Source organism: Vicia villosa, unplaced genomic scaffold (genome assembly GCF_029867415.1).
Source record: "Vicia villosa cultivar HV-30 ecotype Madison, WI unplaced genomic scaffold, Vvil1.0 ctg.000109F_1_1, whole genome shotgun sequence".
Lineage (NCBI taxonomy): Eukaryota > Viridiplantae > Streptophyta > Magnoliopsida > Fabales > Fabaceae > Vicia > Vicia villosa.
The window spans coordinates 1456516-1479471 of NW_026705020.1; the positions used below are offsets into that span (position 1 = coordinate 1456516).

At 36.7% G+C, this 22956-nt stretch overlaps 1 protein-coding gene across 1 annotated transcript; it reads left to right on the forward strand.

Moving 5' to 3' along the window:
* Positions 1-16758: 16758 nt before the first annotated feature.
* On the forward strand, positions 16759-18168 carry LOC131624241 (uncharacterized). Its single transcript, XM_058895194.1, has 2 exons — positions 16759-17403; positions 18091-18168. Exons 1-2 carry the CDS (start codon positions 16759-16761, stop codon positions 18166-18168), a joined length of 723 nt encoding a protein of 240 aa, XP_058751177.1.
* The last annotated feature ends 4788 nt before the right edge of the window (positions 18169-22956 follow it).

Here is a 22956-nt window from a genome sequence, read left to right on the forward strand (position 1 = left end):
TTGGATCAATCTCAAAGCCAATCCAACGCATCAGACAAGCAGCCCTATACTATGGACTTCATTGATTTCTACATCTGATCAGTATCCTTTTTTTTTTATTTCTATTTTAATTTCTTTGCAAAATTAATTAAAAATAGTTTTAAAAATCCAAAAAATACACAAAAAATATTTTTAGACTTCTAAAATAATATATTATTTTCTGAAATAAAAATATTTTATTTTTCTTCAAAATTTCAATATTTTGCATAATTAATTAGTATATATTTATATATTTGCTTTTTAATTATTCTAACCAATCAAAAAAAATCATAAAAAAAATTGTTCTTTATATAAAATATTGTTTATATATTATAAACTAATTTTGTACATATTTTGAATAATTTTCTCTTTAAGTTTTAATTATTTGTATAATTATTTGTATAATTATGTTTTAATTAGCTTAAATCAATTTCAAATCAATTCCAAAAATTCCAAAAAAATTAGTTTTGTTTTAAAATTAATTAACAAATATTTTGTACATATTTTAAACTTAATTTCTAGGTTTAAATCTATTTTCATCTTTTTTCTTCATTTTAATTTAATTAATTATGCATTAATTATAATTAAAATAAATCATAAAAAATCCAAAAACATGCCCTTTTATTTTTCTTGCAATTTAAATTCCTAGATAAATGTATAGGATGTCAAATTCATGTAAATAGGCTAGTTTACATTTCCTGCACAATCGATGTAATAGCGTAGATTTACTTTCCGCACTTTACATTTCCGCATTTTAATTTCCCGCATATATAAACTGCGTGTATGTCAAAGATAAAATTGAACCGTTAGATCACTAACTTCAAAGATAAAATATCTGAATCCAATCACAATCACACTTGCACCTCTTAAGGTAAATCCCTTCTCATTCTTTTCAAAATCAAAGTCAAAATTCCATTGTTTTGAGTACAAAATCGAACCTTTTGTTTGTATCCGGTGAAAGGATAGATTTTTAAAGGAAATAGGATAAAGACCTTACAACTCAGGGTAGACCTCCTAGTTTGCTTGCTCAAATCAAAACAAACAAAATTCTCATACACTGTTGTTTTTTCAAAACTTTCCAAAAAAGACAATACTTTGTATACATCCAAACACGGATTATTACAAAGTTAACGTTCTTTTCAAAACATCTTTCGAAAGATAAACAAGCATTTTGTATACATCCACACACGGATCATTACAAAATTCAAATTACAAAGGTATTTGAAACCACATATGAGCAATTTCAGAGCAATTGAAAAGTGATCGAAAAACAAGTGAGCTAAGCAAACTTAAGAGCCCATGGATAACCATGGATACAAAGGGTGCTAACACCTTCCCTTTGTATAACCTACCCCCTTACCCAGAATTTCTTAAAGGTCTTTTTTCTGTTTCTTTTATAAACCTTTCCTTAATTGGATAAAATAAAAGGTCGGTGGCGACTCTGTGAATTTTCAAAAATGCGAAAGCATTAAGCGATAAAAAAGAGTCAGTTCACGTATCTCTCCAGAACAGAGGTATGGCCCGGGATAAAAAACGGAGGTCCACAAACTGACTATAGTGATTGGGCATTTCAGCCAAGTCTTGGAGAATCATCCAATGTTGAACCACCAACTTTCTTCCCATGTATCTTTTGATCCAATCATTTTTTGAAGTAACTTCCAACTGCAACTTTATAGAGTGCCATTAGTTAGACAACTTTGATGTTCAAGAGTTTTCAAAATATTGCCCACAACCATGTGAAAAACGAGCTCAAAGTCAGCTGCTTGGCCACTGTGCGTTACTAAGAATTTTGCTATGTACTCAGCATATGTTTTATTGAGGAATCACTATATTCTCGTGCACGTAACTTTTTATCCGAGCCCTTATTGAAGATACCTCCAACTACAAAAATATGGTGTGCCATGAGGTGAGCAACTTTGCTCTTGACCTTGTTTTGAAATGATGATTTCATCCATATGAAAGATAGCCCTCAAGTCAGCTACTGAGCCATTCTCAAACTTTCTTCAAAAAATTCTAAGTATAGAACTTTCCCTTTTTGATAGATTTCACATTCTAACCAACTTCCATTTTTGGCAATTTTAAGTTATTTTTGATTTTATTTATTCTTTGACTTTTTCTTGACTGATTCTCCACCAACACTCAAAATTGAGCAGTTGACTTTGACTTTGACCAAAAAGTCAACTTTTTCCTGATTTTTCTGATTCTAGCTGAATTTTCTGATTAATCCTTTTCTGATTTAATTCTCAATCAATTTCCAACCAAAGAAGCTTCAAGGAACATTTCTTCAGGACAACCACACTTCATACTCAAAATCATCTCCTGATTAAATTTTGACCAAAAAGTCAACAGGGTTAACTTTGGTCAAAGCCCTAATTTGGAAAACCTGATGAACTTGAGGATTGTATCTTTTAGTCAGAGCTTTGCCTTGGAGAGAATAAAACCCTGATTTTAGGAGGAATTCAACGGGAATGATGCCATACAATCAGACTTCAAATCCCTTATTTTTGATCAGGAATTTCTTCCGCAAGAGCTCTTTTCTTATTAATTCTGGATAGTAATCATGATATGGATGAATGTAATGGATGAATGGCCTAGATGAGGTATGCACATGAATGTAATGTGAAGGCCAATTGAGGAATAAATAAGTGGGCAAATTTTGGGGTTCAACACTAACCATGCAGTAAAAGAAAGGCATAAATATAAATGCGAAAAGTAAAGTGCTACGCTATTACAAGGCTTCGGATGAGGGATTACATAGCCAACAACCCGGGGAAAAAGAAATTAAAATGCGGGAAATTAAAGGCGGAAATTAAAGAGTCCTAAAATATTACAAAAAACCTTTTGCAAACCTATACACATTTTCTAGAATTTAAATGGCAGAATTTAAATAAATAAACAAGTTTTACCCAAAGGGCAAAAATTAGCACAAGCATACGACAATCACCGAATATGAGGTGAGAAGAGAAAATCGCGAATAAAAATACAGTTAGGAAAATTAGGATTGATGGGGAAACCTAAAAAAACCTAATGGTTATAAGCCATAAAACATTCATCTAAGGGAGAAACCTACCGTTAATGGGCAACACCTACCTCTTGAATTATCTATGGTTCTGAAGTCAAAGGCTAAACCTAAACTAATTAAAATTAAATTTAAAAATATAACCAAGATTAATTATAAATTAGTTAACCTAATTAATTAATCTAAACTTAAATTCTAATCTTAATTAATTAAAAATAACCCTAATTAACTTAATTATCCTATGTTGCACGCTCGCGAAAAATGAACAGAGTCGCCACCAATATATTTATCCCATAAGGGAAAGGAATATCGGAAAACCTAACAAAGGAAGGAACAGGGTCTTGCGACCAGAGAATCAAGGTACGGGAGTCGGTTACGCGAGGGGAAGGTATTAGCACCCCTCACGCCCATCGTACTCGATGGTATCCACCTATGTTTGTTTCTATCTAAAGGGTGTATAACTATGTCTATGTCTAAATGCAAAATGAATGCAAAATGTAGGGAAAATAAAGAATTGTACTCGCACGGACCCTACCCCGCTGCCTACGTATCCTTTTCAGGAATCAGAGTTACCGTAGCTCGGCTAAAGATTTTCTGTTTGTTTTTGTGTTTTTTAGTTGGGCGGCGTTAACGCTCACGCTCTTGCACAAGGGGACAGCCTAGGATGCAATGGAGCGGAGATAACTTGCCCTTAGAAAAGAAGGAAAAGAGAGATTGGTTTGTGTCTTTTAGGGTAATTCCATGATGACGAGAACCTACTACAAGGTCTCGCATCACTTCCTCACTTTTGTTTTTAGTCTGAACATTTATTAGGTTTTTTTGAAGTGTTTTTGATTGGTGTTTTTTATGGGGATTTATTTGTGACTTAGATCATACCAAAAAGAGTTTTATTTTGCATATTTAGAGAACGCACATCGAGGCCTACGCCACAATCGTTTCTCTAAACAACGGTTAAGAAATACATCGAGGCTTCACACCTCAATTATTTCTTCTCCGCTAAGTAGGAAATACAAAAAGGAGTTCTTTTGCGAATATTTAGAGAATGCACATCGAGGCCTACGCCACAATCGTTTCTCTAAATAACGGTTAAGAAATACATCGAGGCTTCACACCTCAATCATTTCTTCTCCGCTAAGTAGGAAAGAACATACATCGGGGCCTACACCCCAATCATTTCTTTCCTACTATGAGATATAGTAACGGTATGATCTTCATCGATATTTATTAAGTAATTTAAAAGTTGGAAAGAAAATGAGTGCAAGAAGGGAACTAATTCTATGTTCTAATCTAAGTTGTCTAATATAAGGGATTTAAAATGAAAAAAAACTATACAATTTATTAATAGGAACTATACATGGAATAGGTAAAGGAAAATCAATATGCGACAAATAAAATTGAGAATTATAGCAAACACAAGATACTCACAAGCACACATACATCCATTAATTCTATGCAAAAAAATCGGGACTAAAATTATTTCTAAGTCCATTAACAACATTTATTTACAAGGAAGCTAAAAAACAAAAGAGAATTCAAGATATTGTAAAGAAAAAGTTTATTAAAAGCGTCAAAACAATTAACAAAAATCAACAAAAATTATGAACATTATTTACACACCCTACAATACCTAAAAACAAATTTTATACATTTTTTATGTGGTAAAAAAAAAGGGGATTATGAGTTAAAAAGCTGAAAGAAAACAAAATTAAAATAAAATCTACAATCTAGACAGCAGGGGGGTGTATCAGTAGTTTTCTAATGAACTGAAATCAATTAACAGAAATTCTGGGCTTAAACAGGGATGTGGGAATAGCAAGGGCGCTAAGGCCCAAATCATGTTACAAACGTGTACACCAGCAATGAAGGGGTGTGATCTGAAGGTGGGTGAGGGCCCAGCACACGTGAGGCCCAACGCTCACACTCCTCACCATTTTATTTCATTTGTTATTTCAATTATTTATTTGTTTTTATGATGCAGCATGTGATCATTTCTTTTAACATGTGGTACTGAAAAGCAACGTGACCAAAATATGCATAGATATGAGTATCAACTGGTCACACATGGTTTAAGTCATAGGACAAAACAAGCAAATTAGCCACTCAGCACGTGACACCTCGCCATTTTTATTTCATTTGAATGACGCCAAGATTAACAGGAAAATGGAATATGCACGAATCGCATGGCGCCACGTATTAAAGGAAGGAGGGAACATGAATAAAACAGGGACGCCGGAGCTAGGGCTCCGGTCGTCTTCCCCGGCCAACCTCCGTCGGAGTCACCCAAACCTTGCTCAAAAACTTTAAAAGATGACACCTTTCCACTCAATTTTTAACATAGAATTCAGATCTGGCCTTAGTTTTTCTCATAACTCTTTCTATCGTCTGTACCGAAGCCAGAACAATAAGCCCTAACCTCTAAGGATGTCACCAAAATCAAAGCTACTATCATCCATCTACTCCTACTCATTCACAGAACTCAAAAGAAGACTCAAACATACATATACGCAACGAACATTCAGAGACCGAAAACATCAACAATCAAGAATGGGAGAATTCTATACAAAGTGCAACAAGCAGTGAATATATACAAATAGATGCTCTTCACCTACACACGTTGATAGAACGTTGAGAACTTGTAGATCTTACCTGGTGAATCTTGGACTACGAATGCAAAGAATACTCTGCTCCTTACTAGATCTTGATGAGAACGGCGCTGATGATTCTATGAGGACGATCCGGTGATAGCAGCAAAAGCATATGATGATGATGATGATCCTTTGACGATGATGACGATCCAGTGATAGCAACAAGAAGCATATGACGGTGATGATTCTATGACGCTGATGACGGTGCTATGATGATCACGGAGGTAAAATATCCATGCTGTGACTCCTATGAAGGTAGTGAAAGGGAGAGGCTTGTTGCTATGCTGGAGGTTGCGATCTAGAGATGATGAGGGTGAACGAAGTTGGTTCAATGGTGGAGATGAAGGTAGTTGTTGAAGGTTTTTTCAGTTATGGAGTTTGTTAGAGATTTGTAACAAGCTCTTTGATAGAAAAATGAAGGAGAACGGAGGGAAGAGAGGGTTATGAAACTGAGAAAATGAAGTGTGTGTGAGTTGTGAAGTGATGTTGGATTATATAGTGTGGGTGGAGTGCATGGGAATTATGGTGCATGCAAGTGTAGTGAATCTTTTTTCATGAACATAATGTGCAAGCATTGGATATTTGTAGTAGACTTTGCACCAACTCTATGGATTCAGCACCACTGCATGTCTTATTGACGTAGGGCATGATGCCTGGATTGCAGAGTTTTGTCGACAATAGGCCAGCCAAGACGCCAACTTTATGTGCTAAGAGCTCCCACCACGAATCACCGTTTGTCTCAAACTTATGATCAATGTGAAGAGGGCGTATAGTAGAGAAGGTTTGATGTTGATGTCTCCTTAAGACAAAGTTTGTGTACCACTCAAAACCGCACTTGAAGATGATGCTATACCTCTGCATAGTGGCTGCGCGCGTGTGCCTTCATCTGGGCCTATGCCTTTAGCAAAAACGAGACTTCCTCAGGGCCTCCCTTAGGATACTTCTATCTCAATGCATACATATCCAATTGCCACCATACCTGGCTTGATGGAAAGAAAACATGGCAAGGAACAGTTCCATACTTGGCTTGATTCAGATGGAGATTTGTGGAGGAATAAAATTGGACTTGAATCTGGCACACCATGTGCTTGTGTAAATGCCTTGCGCGTGACCTGGGTCTTGGCCTGCCTGATGCTGCATTTTGGCCAGTGTGAGGGTGCCACTTTGGAGCTTCCTAAATGATCCAATATTTACCCAAATGACTCAATTCCTGGTTAATTGCATAGAGGGCATGGAGGAGAAGAGATGCATACCAATTTTGCATTCATAACAGTTTTATAGAGCTCAAGAATCAGCTTAACATTTGGCATGCCACATGCTTGATGAAATGTCTGGTCATGACCTAGCCCATGACCTGAATTGTGACTTGGCTCAAATGATTTTTCAGCAACTTCAAACCTCAATAACTCTCTAACAAAGCTTCAAATGAAAAAGTGTCCAACTACAAAGTTGTTCTCCTCCATGAGAGGAACAACTTTGATGTTGGAAATTTACCCAAAAAATGCCATTTGCCACGTGTAAATCAGGGCTGAAGTGGACTGCTCATCAAGATTTAAAGCATCAAAAATTTTTCTAAGTGTTGGAAACTTGTCTTTTGTCTTTTTGCAACTTTTTGTCGAACCCCCGATTTTATCCGTTCTTCGACTTTTCTTGATTAATTTTCCATCAAAAGTCAATGTTTGAATAATTTTCTCGATTTTGCCCCAAAAGTCAATCGTCCCGATTTTTCCGACTATTGATGAAATTCCCGATTAAATCTCTTTCACTCGCATCCAGTTAGACAAACACCTCCACACAGTCAGTATGAGAAGTTTTCCACACATAGGAGCCACCTCTGATTAAATGCTGACCAGAAAGTCAACTGGTTGACTTTGGTCAAAGAAACCTTGTTTTAAGGAACCAGATGGTTTGCAAGCTTACACTCTTCAATCAATGCCCTGGTTTGAAGCAGAGAGACACCCTAATCCAGGAGGAGTTCAGTGCACATAGAGCCACATGACTATACCTCGGTTTTCTCATTCTCTGATCAAAATTCTTTGCAGCAGAGCTTTTTCTTGCTAGCCCTTGAATAACACCTATGATATGAATGCATGGGTATGGATTATGACCTAAGTGATGTATGTACATGAGTGCAAAGCCTAAGCCAGTTAGAAGTTAAAGGGTAGGACAAATTTGGGGTATGACATCCTATTAATTAAAACTAATTTATTTAAAAGAACTAACTAAGTTAATTAACCTAGAAAACTAATTTGGTAAAAAATGTTAATGTTTTTTAAAGGAAAGAAAAAAAGGGAAATATTTTAAGTATAGTAAAAAAACAATAGAAAAAAGAGAAAAATAATCAAAAGCAAATAAGTAAAGAAGAAATAAATTGAACAAACCAGGTGCCGATTCAGTGTGGCGCGCATCTGGAAGTTCACGGTGTGCCTGCAGCTTCCTGGGCGTGGGATTGGCCTCTGGAACAATCTGACGGCTAAAGCACGAATACGCATAATGAAATTCATGGAGGAGCGCGCACAGGATCCATCAGCTTGTTACTTCATAAAAATATGTGACTGGAGTGGGGATCGAACCTGCGTTCTCTCGCCTGAAAACTCTTGGACGTGTCTCTTCTCCACTTCGCCAATTTTCGCTCACTGTTAATAATTTACTCAACAAATAATATATAAAAACATTTTATTCAAACAGATTTTAAACGAAATACGCGCCCATGCCTCGTCTTCTCCATTTGATTTTTCTGGACTTTAGCTACGAACCGGCTAGCAATTCGCTATGGTTTTCTTCGTAGCCCCAAACCTGCAAATCTCAAACTCAACAAAAACGCTAAATAACTTACATTCGAAGCCATGATTCGACCATAGCTCCTCCCTCGAACTCAATGGTATCCCTGTTTTTGGCCAATTTCTACTAATTCCAGAATTCCTAATATGGAGCTTCGGAAACCTAATAATGGTGAAACCCCATACCTGCATTCAAACTCAAATTAAATGGCACAGGGAGTTTCTAAATATCATCACGATCCAGAACATATATTCAGATATCATTTATGATGAGCTTATGACCATAATTGAATTCAAAATTTTTGATACCAACCAATCGTGGCCTGTGTGTGCGTTCTCCTGGTCGTCCAGTTGATGGTGATGATCACAATAGCTCCATAAAGCAACGAGGGATCGTTCTTGATCCATAGAATGGACTGAATCGTCCTGAAACCTTAACTAAAAATTCACATTGTTTCACTCTTTTTGCCTTTGGTCAGAGGGTTCTTTGTGCAGCCAAAATCCTCCCCTTGCGTCTCGAAAGATTGTGTGTTTATAGAGGATTTAATTAGGGTCCAGATTTTGGGCCAAATCTCTTCTAATCAAGGATTGGAAATTGGAGGAAAATTGATTTATGAATCTTTCTAAAATTGACCAAAATTTGATTTTCTCTTCCCAATCTCCATTAACACGAAATTGAATCAAATAATTTGTATTCGGATGATTGATTATGATTAAAAAATAAAACCAAATCCAATCTTTTGTATTTTCCTTTAATTATTTGATTTAAATAGTATTTTAAATGAATAAAAATTCAAAAAAATATAATAAAAATCAAATAATCATGGAATTGGATTTGGATATTCTTAGTAGCTTGGGGAACAGGTTTGGGTCATAAAAAGTCAGGCCCATTTGGAAGAAAATCTATTTTGACCTTTATTTGCTTCATGTATTTTACCAAAAATTGGCCAACTTTGACAAATCATATCTCCCTCAATTTTTAAGGTATGAAAGTGTTCTAGGAATTTTTGGAAAGCCCAAGCTGTCCTCTACAAGCCACTTTGGAACATATTTTGCTTTTGAGGATATTATCTTGAAGATATGGCTTCTGACAAAAAACAGCCTTTTGCGAGCTTCTAGAAGGACCTGTAATGTATTAGCTTATATCTCTCAAATGAAGCATTTTGGGCCTTGACTTTAGAGAGACAAAGTTGTAGAGAATTAAATTTCCTTAAAAATAGGCTTTCATTGGGAAATTTATGATGTTCCATATGAAAGTTATGGCTGGTCAAAGTTTAGTTGACTTTTAGGTCAAAAACCCTAATTTAGAAACTTTGAGTTTTGTTGATTTCTGAACTTTCCCTGATGAATCATGATCAACCCTTGATAAAATGATGAATGTTACTTCAAAATTAGGATGTTGACTGAAAATCAGGATTTTTGACTGTATTTTGACCACAGTTGACTTTTAGGTCAAACTAGTCGACTGTTGACTTTTTGAGCTTTTGACTGAGCAATCTTGGGAACCGAGGCTTGAAACTTGTCATGGGGTTAATTTGGATCCTAATATATCATATGAATCCTACTTGAGACCTTGATTCACTCATCTTCCTTAAGAGATCCAAAACCCTAATTTGAAGGCCTTTGATTAGGAGAGTGTGCACTCAGTTAAGTCTTGAGCCTTTGACTCTTGAATGAGCTTGACAGTAAAAATATGATGGGAAAATTTTGGGGTATGACACCAAGGCCTAAAGGTTTCGAGTCCTGGGGGCCTAGGGTCGTAGGTTGGACTTGATTTTCAATGTATGTCAATACAGGCTCAGTTTGTGTATTCGAAGGAATCTCTGTTGCACTCACAGAAATAGGCATGGTTGTCAAATTTCTTATAGGAATAGACCCTATGGATACAAGTATAGAGCTATTTATGGCCATAGATCCTGTGGATGTGGGTATGGCCTGTGAACCAGGAATTGTAGTCGACGCATTCGTCGAACTTACAACGACTGTGCCTGTATTAACTATCTTTCTGGTATATTTTCTTTTGGGTATAGGTTGGTTATTGTTGGCTATCTTACCACTCATAAGGACAATATTGGCAACAACGCACTCACAATGGAAACAAGAAAAAGACCCAAGTTTAAAAGTAAAACAAAATATATGTGATAAAAACACTTCGACACGGTCCCACTGAGCGTGCCAATTGGTTTACAGTGATTTCTGGTAAACAACCGCTAGTCCTCCAAATTCTATATGTTTCGTAACTTACAGGATCGACTAGATTGATCCTAGGACATGTGTCTAAGTGATGTTATCTTTATGATTAAATTCATATTTTGTATCTACTTCTTTTGACAAAGGTATTCAAGGATTTTATAAAGGTTTTGATATGTGTAAATAAGAATGACTTCAACTTTGAATTCTACGTAACCAGAATAAAAGGTTTCAAGTTTAAAGTTGACAGGAAAGTAAAAGAACATGTGAAAAGGAAATAACAACTTAAAGACTTTTAATTGAAATATAAAGGAAATCGACAGAGATGTATAAATGACTTGTATTGATAAAGTGAAATAACATTGAAAGTAATACTGGTGTTACACATACATTCTCAACGAACTCTTTCTCTTACGCTTAGTACTTGAGTATTTTTGAGTGATTTTGTACAAATTGAACACCCCGAATCCTAACACTAGGATACCTTTTTTTACTAATTTGACCCTAACAATCTCCTAATAGGAATATGCCACGCCTGACATTTCAAATTCTTCGATATTTTAAAGCTTCCACGCGTCCTTCTAGCTAAAAAGAATTTGTTTGAATTTCAAACTTTCTCGTTCGAAGTTTCAAAATGCAACCAACATGACCGTAGAAGTGTTTCCTCCAAAATGTCTGAAAATATTCTAAGTCTTTTTTATTCCTTCGGACTCAAAGTAACTTAGCTTGGACTCCACTTCAACATAATATTAATTTCTTCATAAGAATGAACTCACAAAGAGCCTTATGAAACCATACCTCATGCTTATTCTTCGAAACATGGTATCCTTAAATCGACATTAATTACATGTTGAAATCTCTAGCTAACACCCCCACTTTTCGTCCACATCAAGCATGGCATCATCGTCAAACCACGTCTGTCACACCTATTCCTGAGGTAGTACCTATCCCTGAGGTAGTACATATCACTGATACAGTAACTGTCCCTGAGGTCATTGCAGACTCTCCTCCGACGCCTTCGCCATCATTGGATCCGATCCCTCAACTTGAGTCTGATCTTCCGATTGCTCTTCAAAAAGGCATACGTCAAACACAAAATACTTCTCCGCATTACATTGATTTATATTATCATCGTCTTTCCCCTTTGCAGTATACTTGTTTGTCTTCTTTGTCTTATATTTCTATTCCTAAGACTCCGGGTGAAGCATTATCTCATCCTGAGTGGAGGTAAGCAATGATTGACGAAATGTGTGCTCTTTAAAGTAGTAGTACTTGGGAACTGGTTCCTCTACCCCCTGGGAAATCTTTAGTAGGTTTTCGTTGGCTTTATACAGTGAAGCTTGGTCCAGATGGTAAGATTGATCGATTAAAAGCTCGCTTGGTAGCCAAAGGATACACTCAGATTTTTGGGTTAGGTTATAGTGATACCTTCTCGGCTATAGCTAATATGGCATATGTTAGACTTCTTCTAGCTATTGCAGCCAATCGACATTGGCCTCTTCATCAACTTGACATCAAAAATGCCTTTTTACATGGTGATCTTGAAGAGGAAGTATAGATGGAGAAACCACCTGGGTTTGTTGCTCAGGGGGAGTCCTCAAATATGGTTTGTAGGTTACACATGTCTCTTTATGTTCTTAAGAAATCTCCGAGAGCTTGGTTTGGTAGATTCAGCACTGTAGTACAACAATTTAGTATGGCTCGTAGTGAAGCTGATCATTCTGTGTTTTATCGTCACTCTGCCCAAGGGTGTATCTATCTTATTGTATATGTGGATGATATTTTCATAATTGGCAGTGATCAGAATGGAATACTCCAGTTAAAACAACATCTCTCAAATCCATTTCAGATAAAAGATCTTGGTAAAGTTCTCTATTTCCTGGGTTTTGAGGTAGCCCAATCTAAAGATGGTTTGGTGATTTCTCAGTGGATATATGCTATGGATATTTTGGAAGAAACATATTTGTTGAACATGATCGGCCACCAATTTCACCTTGTTCCTATGTTCGAATCAATGGAAAAGCACTTCATTCGGTAGTATTTTAAGTCGTTTTAGTCTAGTTCTTGATTAGTTTTATTTATCTTTGTATTTGAATCTGGTGTGTTATCTTTTCTAGTTTCTGTCGTTTTTCCATTGCTTTTGATCTTGTGTTGGTAGTGTTTTAAGAAAATGCTAGACGCAACTTGATGGTGCCAAGTGAATGAGTTTAGAGCAACCCGAACCGGACATGATGTTGTACAAAATGGAGACCATTGTTGAACCTGTAAGCAATACCTAACATGTGAGGACATACAAGCCAAACACATCATTTCATCATGAGAGAGCATCAGGTATGGCATCATCACTCTAATTTTGCATTTGTTCTTCATATAGTACACAAATTGATCACACACACTGAGGCACTATTGTTTATTTAACCCTGAGCCTTTCTTACCCAACCTTGTTATCTGTTATCCCTCGTTAACCAATCTTTACCCATCATCCTTGTTGTTCTTTTAGTAATAAAAAAAAACAAAACAAATTTTTTTTTTTTTATAGCCCCTCTTGTTTTCTCTATATTTGGTATGAACTATAAGTCCGAGTCCGATAGCAAAAATTAAGTTTGGGGTAACCGAGTCCGGTAGCAAAAGAAGGAGGCAAGTGTGAAAAGAAAAAAAAAAGAACATATGCAAGAAAGAAAATATTTGTATAAAAGAAAAAAAAAGAGAAAATTGATTTTGTTTTACACACTTGCCATCATGTAAAGAGTTCTAAGAGTCCGGAAAGCAGAAAAATCGCTAAACACTCCAAATGTTATGTAATATGCAAAAAGATATCGGACGAATTAGTTGATACCAAACCATAAACCCTCGTACCCAATTTTTTGTTTATCCTACCTAACCTAAGCCCCGTTACAACCCGTAAGTCCTCAAAAAGTGTGTATTATTGATTATGTGGAATTGTGTTAGAATGTGTACAAAATTTAGGAGTAGATATGTATGCCTTCATGAATGAGTGAAACACTTAACCCAGAGAGAATTTGTGAGAGTGTGATTGAGCTTGCAGGTGAAAGAATGAGTCAACATTGAAGTACAACGGAAAACTTCGGAGAGGGGAATCAAACACTTTGACACGAAAGTATATATCAAGTGTGGAAGCATCAGTTGTGTTGTGGAGCATAAGAAAAATTCATGGGTGTCCTCTTGTTTTCTCGTCCATCACTTGAGGACAAGTAATGAGCTAAGTTTGGGGTTGTGATCGGCCACCAATTTCACCTTGTTCCTATGTTCGAATCAATGGAAAAGCACTTCATTCGGTAGTATTTTAAGTCGTTTTAGTCTAGTTCTTGATTAGTTTTATTTATCTTTGTATTTGAATCTGGTGTGTTATCTTTTCTAGTTTCTGTCGTTTTTCCATTGCTTTTGATCTTGTGTTGGTAGTGTTTTAAGTTATGCAGATACAGGGCACGATTCGAGGCAAGAAAAAGTGAATTTTGGTGAGACAGAGCTGTGACACGGCCACCCGTGTCATGGGACACGGCCGTGTCAGACTTGCTGAAGAGAAGAACTTGAAAATATGAAAACCAAGAAGACAGAGTTGTGACACTGCCACCCGTGTCCCATGACACGGCCGTGTCAGACATGCTGAAGAGAAAAAGTTGAGAAATCTTGGAACCAAGAAGTCAGGGGTCTGACACGGCCACCCGTGTCCCATGACACGGCCGTGTCAGACATGTGCGCAGAAAAATTCAGATTTTTAACTTATGAAATCTGTCACTTAAGTAAGGGTATGATGGACTTTTCGTATGAGAATATTTGCTGTGAGGTATTTAGTCACTGTTTGGAAAGAAGAAAAGGACTTTTTGGACGGTCGGAGAACGTGAAAAGAGGATTGGAAGCACTAGGGTTTGAAGCGAAGAAATCTTCAAAAGCATCCGCAATTGAAGATCAATTCCTATTCATCTTATTGTAATGTCTTCATCCTTAATATCTGTTATCTTGACAATTGCCATGAGTAGCTAAACTATTTACGTGTTAGGGGGTGTCCCTGAATTGCTATTGTAATGAACCTAATTTCCTTTATGTTATGAAATCGTTATGTGTGTGAACTTATTTGATTGTGCAAAGTGCTTATTGCTTTATCTATCGGACAAATAGATTTTTGATTTACGGTTAAGGGTTAGGTCGGACAAACCACCTTATCGCTGTTTGCACAATAATATTACGGTTGTTATTGCTTAGGAATGAGGATTCTCCGTAGTAACCGTAATAATCTTGATAAATTATATTGCGCTTGATCACTTCTTGAATTGCTAAGGAATTAGGATACAAGACAGTATCAAAAGGTTTTCCGCTAAGGAATTAGGGAAGATAACTCTTGAGATTCGGTAATAGTTCATGTACACTGATATTTCGTAAATAAGGATTAAAGGTTGTTGCAAGGCAATTCATACACTTGACCCTAGCATAATTTCTCATATTGTTTTAAAGTCATTTTTACGCTTTCTATTAATTTGTTATCATTTATCGTTATCTCCAAACAAACAACAAAACCCCCATGTTCTTTTGTTAAATTGAATCGTTACGATAACTTATATTTCCTACGCAGTCCGTGAGTTCGATACTTGGGGATTAATCCCATTATTACTACATCGGTAAAAATAGTACACTTGCTATTTTACCGGTCAAGTTTTTGGCGCCGTTGCCGGGGACTGCCAAATTATAAGTTGAAGAATAGTTCAATTGAATTTTTGTTGCTTTGCAACTAAAATTATTTTTCTGTTATTTTATTTTTTGTCATTCATTTGCTTATTACTAACAATCGTCTAACCTTTGTATGCGAGGTAAGGCCTCAGCAGAATTTATTTTTGACGCAGAGCCAGAACGATCATTGCGAGCTAGGCTTCGAAAAGCGAAGCAAGAACAACTGGAAGCGTTAGAAGACATTCTGACAGCTTTGGAATCTGATAACGAGGAAATTCTCTCTATTCATTCTGAGCATTCAGATTCGGAGGCTGAAATGATGGCAGCTCCCGTAGAAAGGCTATTAGGTGATTTGGAGAAGAAACCATTTTCGGGAAGAATAAATGAAGATGCTAATAAGCATTTACAAAGGTTTCTCACCATGACAACTTCTCTAAAGATAGAAGGACACTCTGAAGAAGCAAAGAAGTTGGTTATGTTTCCGTTCACATTAGCGGATGACGCTGAAGAGTGGTTCTACTCATTACCTGCTGGGAGTATTACCACATGGCAACAAATGGAGTCAACCTTCCTAAATGAGTATTTTCCGGCTGCTGTTTATATTCGTAAAAGATATGATATTGTTAACTTTAAACAGAAGGAAGGAGAATCACTCGGAGATGCGTATAAGAGATTCAAGAGGTTATTGGTGGCATGCCCAACTCACAACATGGATGTCACTGAACAAATGCAGAATTTTCTGAATGGTCTTAAAATGAAGACTAAGCAATTGATTGACACAGCAGCTGGTGGCTCATCCAACTTTTCAACAGCCACTGGTGTTAAAAAAATCATAGAAGCTATTGCGGCCAATGAACACTTGGAGTTATATGACCGTAGTGTTAGCCAACCTGAAGGATTAGTGGATATGAAATTGTCAACGCAAGTTGTGAAAATAGAAGATCAGGTAGCTGCGGAAGTTGAGCGGAGATTGAAACAGATGGGTCTTGAAAAACAAACAGTAGCACAAGTTCAACCGGCTCAAGCAAGTCAACTGGTGGGGTGTGAAATATGTGGAGGACCTCATTTTATTGTTCAGTGTGTTGCTACAGCTCAGCAAGTGGAGAAAATAAAGTTCTTGAAGCAAAACAACCCCAACTCAAATACCTACAATCCAGGGTGGAAAAATCATCCAAATTTTTCATGGAAGGATCAACCGGGGAATGCTCCTAAACAAGAGGTTATTCCATATCAAGGTCAGCAGTCGCAGCAACAGTATAGACCTCCTCAACAACATTATCAACAACCTCAGCAACAGGCCCCCAGAAAAGCAGATTGGGAGATTGCCATCGAAAAAATGACAGCTCAAAGCTCTCAGTTTCAAGAAGAAACAAGGAGTAATTTTCGAAACACGGGTGCATCCATCAAAAATCTTGAGGTTCAGATGAGTCAGATAGCACAAAAACTCGCCAATGCTCAACCACAAGGTGCCTTACCTAGTGGAACGGTTACAAACCCAAGGGAGCATCAGAATGTGAATGTCATCTCAACAAGAAGTCTGAGGAGATCAAAACCAGAAGAAAAAAATGAAATCGAGTATGATATCATCGAAGTAGATCTTGAAGTGCGTGAAAATAAGAAAGTGCCAGAGGAGGTGATACAACCTGTGAAGCCAACTGAAGAGAAAAGAGAAAAAGAGCTGACACCATTGATTAAGTTGCCGTATCCTTCTCGAGTAGCAAAGAAGGACCAAAAAGAGCAAGACTTTGAGAAGTTTGCCACATACTTCAAAAAGTTAGAGAGCAATATTCCGTTCTTTGATGCACTCGAGAAAATGCCAATGTACAGGAAGTTCATGAAGGAAGTGATATCTAGAAAGAAACCAACAAGGGGTGAAGGGGTAGTTAAGAAGGAGAAATGTTGTGCAATCTCACCAGAGAAGAGAATACCAATCAAGCAAAAAGACCCTGGATCAGTTGCAATACCGTGCACGATAAAAAACAGAACTTTCATAAAGGTTCTAATTGATTCGGGTGCTAGTGTGAGCTTAATGTCGTTATCTACCTTCAAAAAGCTCGGTATTGAAAAGGTGAGTGAAAGAGGAACAGAGTTGAAATTTGCAGATCACACCATGAAGAGGTCATATGGGGTGGCAGAAGATGTAATGGTAGAAATTTACAATTTTGTTTTTCCAGTTGATTTTGAAATAATGGATATCCCTGAAGATGAAGAAACCCCTATTATTCTGGGTCGACCTTTCTTGCGCACTAGTCGGTGCAATTTCGATATTGAAAAAGGTACTCTGACTTTGAAATCTTTTGATGAAGAAATAACTCTGAAAGTGTTAAACACCAAGAAGCAAGGTGAAAGTGGAGATAATCAATCTTCAGTTGGAATGATCTACATAGTAGGCGAAGGCAAAAGATCGGAACCAACCCCAAAAAAGGTCTCAAGCATAATCTCTCAGGTGGCGGCATCTCATATAAAAACTCCAAAGTCCAATAAAGAAATCAAGGAAAGAAAGAAAAAGGAACATCAAGGTGAGGAGATGGAAGTTGAAAGTGACTTGAGGCATAAAGTGGCCCATCCTTTAAATCTAGATGAGTTCTGGGTTGCGGAAAGGACAAGCAACATGGTGTGGAAGAGGAAGTATCCCCCATAACAGAAGGGAATGGACCGTCGAGCCATGCGACGTTAAACGAAGCGCTTCGTGGGAGGCAACCCACGGGATTTCTTTTTAATAGTTTTATGTGTTTTTGCATTTTTTATTCTGTAGGTACAAACAGTGTGTCTTTTGCGAGGCGAGAAGCGGTTAGAGAAAAGAATTCAAATTGTGGAAGAGTCAGGGGTCTGACACGGGCACCCGTGTCATGTGACACGGTCGTGTCACAGACCCTGAAGGATTTTCTTTTGAAATCAATTTTTGGAAGAGTGGCAGAGTTCTGACACGGCCACCCGTGTCCCGTGACACGGCCGTGTCAGACAGAAACGCAATGTTTTTTGACAAATTCGTTTTCATAGTGGTGGGCCCCCTATCAACCCTCCACCTTCGCCTTAGTGAGCACTGTAAGTCTCCCTTATGCTTGCTTACACATTGAGGACAATGTTAAATCCAAGTGTGGGGGAGGTTCTTTCATTTTAAGTTATTTCATGTTATTTCTGTTTTTGTTATTTGCATGTGTGTTTTGAGTATTTTGTGCACCAGGATGAGTGTAATTCCAGAGAAAAGGATCATGAGAATGAAGGTGAAAAAGGGGAAAGACGCATCCTAAATTGGTTCCCTGGGCACCTGTGAAAGTTGACACAACTGAAGAAAATGCTAGACGCAACTTGATGGTGCCAAGTGAATGAGTTTAGAGCAACCCGAACCGGACATGATGTTGTACAAAATGGAGACCATTGTTGAACCTGTAAGCAATACCTAACATGTGAGGACATACAAGCCAAACACATCATTTCATCATGAGAGAGCATCAGGTATGGCATCATCACTCTAATTTTGCATTTGTTCTTCATATAGTACACAAATTGATCACACACACTGAGGCACTATTGTTTATTTAACCCTGAGCCTTTCTTACCCAACCTTGTTATCTGTTATCCCTCGTTAACCAATCTTTACCCATCATCCTTGTTGTTCTTTTAGTAATAAAAAAAAACAAAACAAAATTTTTTTTTTTTATAGCCCCTCTTGTTTTCTCTATATTTGGTATGAACTATAAGTCCGAGTCCGATAGCAAAAATTAAGTTTGGGGTAACCGAGTCCGGTAGCAAAAGAAGGAGGCAAGTGTGAAAAGAAAAAAAAAAGAACATATGCAAGAAAGAAAATATTTGTATAAAAGAAAAAAAAAGAGAAAATTGATTTTGTTTTACACACTTGCCATCATGTAAAGAGTTCTAAGAGTCCGGAAAGCAGAAAAATCGCTAAACACTCCAAATGTTATGTAATATGCAAAAAGATATCGGACGAATTAGTTGATACCAAACCATAAACCCTCGTACCCAATTTTTTGTTTATCCTACCTAACCTAAGCCCCGTTACAACCCGTAAGTCCTCAAAAAGTGTGTGTTATTGATTATGTGGAATTGTGTTAGAATGTGTACAAAATTTAGGAGTAGATATGTATGCCTTCATGAATGAGTGAAACACTTAACCCAGAGAGAATTTGTGAGAGTGTGATTGAGCTTGCAGGTGAAAGAATGAGTCAACATTGAAGTACAACGGAAAACTTCGGAGAGGGGAATCAAACACTTTGACACGAAAGTATATATCAAGTGTGGAAGCATCAGTTGTGTTGTGGAGCATAAGAAAAATTCATGGGTGTCCTCTTGTTTTCTCGTCCATCACTTGAGGACAAGTAATGAGCTAAGTTTGGGGTTGTGATCGGCCACCAATTTCACCTTGTTCCTATGTTCGAATCAATGGAAAAGCACTTCATTCGGTAGTATTTTAAGTCGTTTTAGTCTAGTTCTTGATTAGTTTTATTTATCTTTGTATTTGAATCTGGTGTGTTATCTTTTCTAGTTTCTGTCGTTTTTCCATTGCTTTTGATCTTGTGTTGGTAGTGTTTTAAGTTATGCAGATACAGGGCACGATTCGAGGCAAGAAAAAGTGAATTTTGGTGAGACAGAGCTGTGACACGGCCACCCGTGTCATGGGACACGGCCGTGTCAGACTTGCTGAAGAGAAGAACTTGAAAATATGAAAACCAAGAAGACAGAGTTGTGACACTGCCACCCGTGTCCCATGACACGGCCGTGTCAGACATGCTGAAGAGAAAAAGTTGAGAAATCTTGGAACCAAGAAGTCAGGGGTCTGACACGGCCACCCGTGTCCCATGACACGGCCGTGTCAGACATGTGCGCAGAAAAATTCAGATTTTTAACTTATGAAATCTGTCACTTAAGTAAGGGTATGATGGACTTTTCGTATGAGAATATTTGCTGTGAGGTATTTAGTCACTGTTTGGAAAGAAGAAAAGGACTTTTTGGACGGTCGGAGAACGTGAAAAGAGGATTGGAAGCACTAGGGTTTGAAGCGAAGAAATCTTCAAAAGCATCCGCAATTGAAGATCAATTCCTATTCATCTTATTGTAATGTCTTCATCCTTAATATCTGTTATCTTGACAATTGCCATGAGTAGCTAAACTATTTACGTGTTAGGGGGTGTCCCTGAATTGCTATTGTAATGAACCTAATTTCCTTTATGTTATGAAATCGTTATGTGTGTGAACTTATTTGATTGTGCAAAGTGCTTATTGCTTTATCTATCGGACAAATAGATTTTTGATTTACGGTTAAGGGTTAGGTCGGACAAACCACCTTATCGCTGTTTGCACAATAATATTACGGTTGTTATTGCTTAGGAATGAGGATTCTCCGTAGTAACCGTAATAATCTTGATAAATTATATTGCGCTTGATCACTTCTTGAATTGCTAAGGAATTAGGATACAAGACAGTATCAAAAGGTTTTCCGCTAAGGAATTAGGGAAGATAACTCTTGAGATTCGGTAATAGTTCATGTACACTGATATTTCGTAAATAAGGATTAAAGGTTGTTGCAAGGCAATTCATACACTTGACCCTAGCATAATTTCTCATATTGTTTTAAAGTCATTTTTACGCTTTCTATTAATTTGTTATCATTTATCGTTATCTCCAAACAAACAACAAAACCCCCATGTTCTTTTGTTAAATTGAATCGTTACGATAACTTATATTTCCTACGCAGTCCGTGAGTTCGATACTTGGGGATTAATCCCATTATTACTACATCGGTAAAAATAGTACACTTGCTATTTTACCGGTCAGAACACTAAACCAACTGATACTCCTATGGATCCAAGTGTCAAACTCCTACCCAGTCAAGGGAGTCCCTATCTAACTCAGGAAGGTATAGGATATTGGTTGGAAAGTTGAATTATCTCATAGTCACTCGTCCGGACATTTCTTTTGCAGTTAGTGTGCATGGTAAGCCAATTCTTAAATTCTCCTTGCCAAGAACACATGGATGTTGTTGTTCGGATTCTTAGATACACCAAATGTGCTCCAAGAAAAGTCCTCTTGTATGAAGATAAAGGACATACTCAGATAGTTGGATACTCCGATGTTGATTGGGTAGGGTCACCCATTAATAGACGATCCACCTCTGGGTATTGTGTACTTGTTGGAGAAACCTTATATCCTGGAAAAGTAAGAAACAAAATGTAGTTGCAAGATCAAGCACTGAGGCAGAGTATAAGGCCATGCCAAAGGCAACATGTGAACTCATTTGGTTAAAACAGCTGCTCAAAGAACTTCAAATTGAAGAAGCAAGACCAATGAGACATGTTTGTGATAATCAAGCTGCATTGCACATTGCTTCAAATTCAGTCTTCCATGAGAGGACCAACCATATTGAGATATACTGTCACTTTGTCAGAGAGAAGATTGAATCAGGCAACATTGTCACAAGCTTTGTCAACTCTAATGATCAATTAGCAGGAGTGTTTATAAAATCCCTGCGAAGTCCCAAAACTAATTATATATGTGGAAAGCTTGGTGCATTTGACTTATATGTTCAAGCTTGAGGGGAATGTTGATATTTGTAAATATATAGTGTTAAGAATATTTGTACATAGAATAGTCCCACATCGACTATATCATGTACTTAGCTGTAATCTCTCTCTGTATATAATAAAGACTTTGTAGTGCTTTACAAAATACACACTTCATTGAATTGTCTCTTAGTCTTTCGTATTTCAACATGTGGTAACCATTTTTTTTTGTAATTAGAGAGGATTTTCATGATGATATATGCACCTGTAAATTATTTTTGTAAAATTAGTATATTAATTTCGTTTTTAAATTAGTTTTAATATTATATTTGTCGTTCCATGGTCTGTCACTAAATGTCTTTTTCTTTGAAATTGGTTTTTCTACTATCTGTTACTAAATGTATTTTCTGTGAAATTTATTTTACTATTGTCTGTCACTAAAAGTTATTTTCTGCACTATCTATTTTTACTGTTTGTAACTAAAGTTATATTCTACACTAATTTTTTTTATTGTTTATCATTAAAAGAGGTGTTATTTTATGTTAACATACGGTGCTTCTATTTGTAACCTTGTTGTAATAAATGTTTGTATTTTATGGAAAAATTTTAATAACGGGAACGAACCCATCGATTCAACTCATTAGATGGAAAATTTTTAATAACGGGAACGAACCCATCGGTTCAATCAATAAACTAAAGAAAATTTATTTGCTAATTTGTTTGTGGTAATTTAATTATGTTTTTAATGGGTAGATTGTTGGAGACGTTTTGTGTCTTCTTGATGTCAAGTAATCATTAATAGGTTAGAATTATTTGAGACATAATGAAATCAGTGTCTTACATCTCAATCACTTAGATTAATAATTTTTCCTCGGTGAAATCATGACATTTGAAAAAGGTTGCAAGTAGTCTGATACAAATACACTATTTTCTAACTTCTCCTTGGCAGTTTCTATTTGAAGTTGTAATCACACAATTCAAAATGAAAATAAATAGATTTGTTTCAGTACAATAATTGCATCTGTTTCTGAGCGTTATAGTAGTATTTTCTGGTATGAACAATACTTGATCGGTGTCATAAACTTTCAATACGAAGTCTACAT

Excerpts from the sequence above, each read along its gene's own strand:
- LOC131624241 (XM_058895194.1), top strand. The coding sequence starts at position 16,759 with ATGAGTCAGATAGCACAAAAACTCGCCAATGCTCAACCACAAGGTGCC. Across the intron at positions 17,404-18,090 it reads AAAAGCTCGGTATTGAAAAG|GTACAAACAGTGTGTCTTTT; the intron begins GTGAGTGAAAGA and ends TTTATTCTGTAG.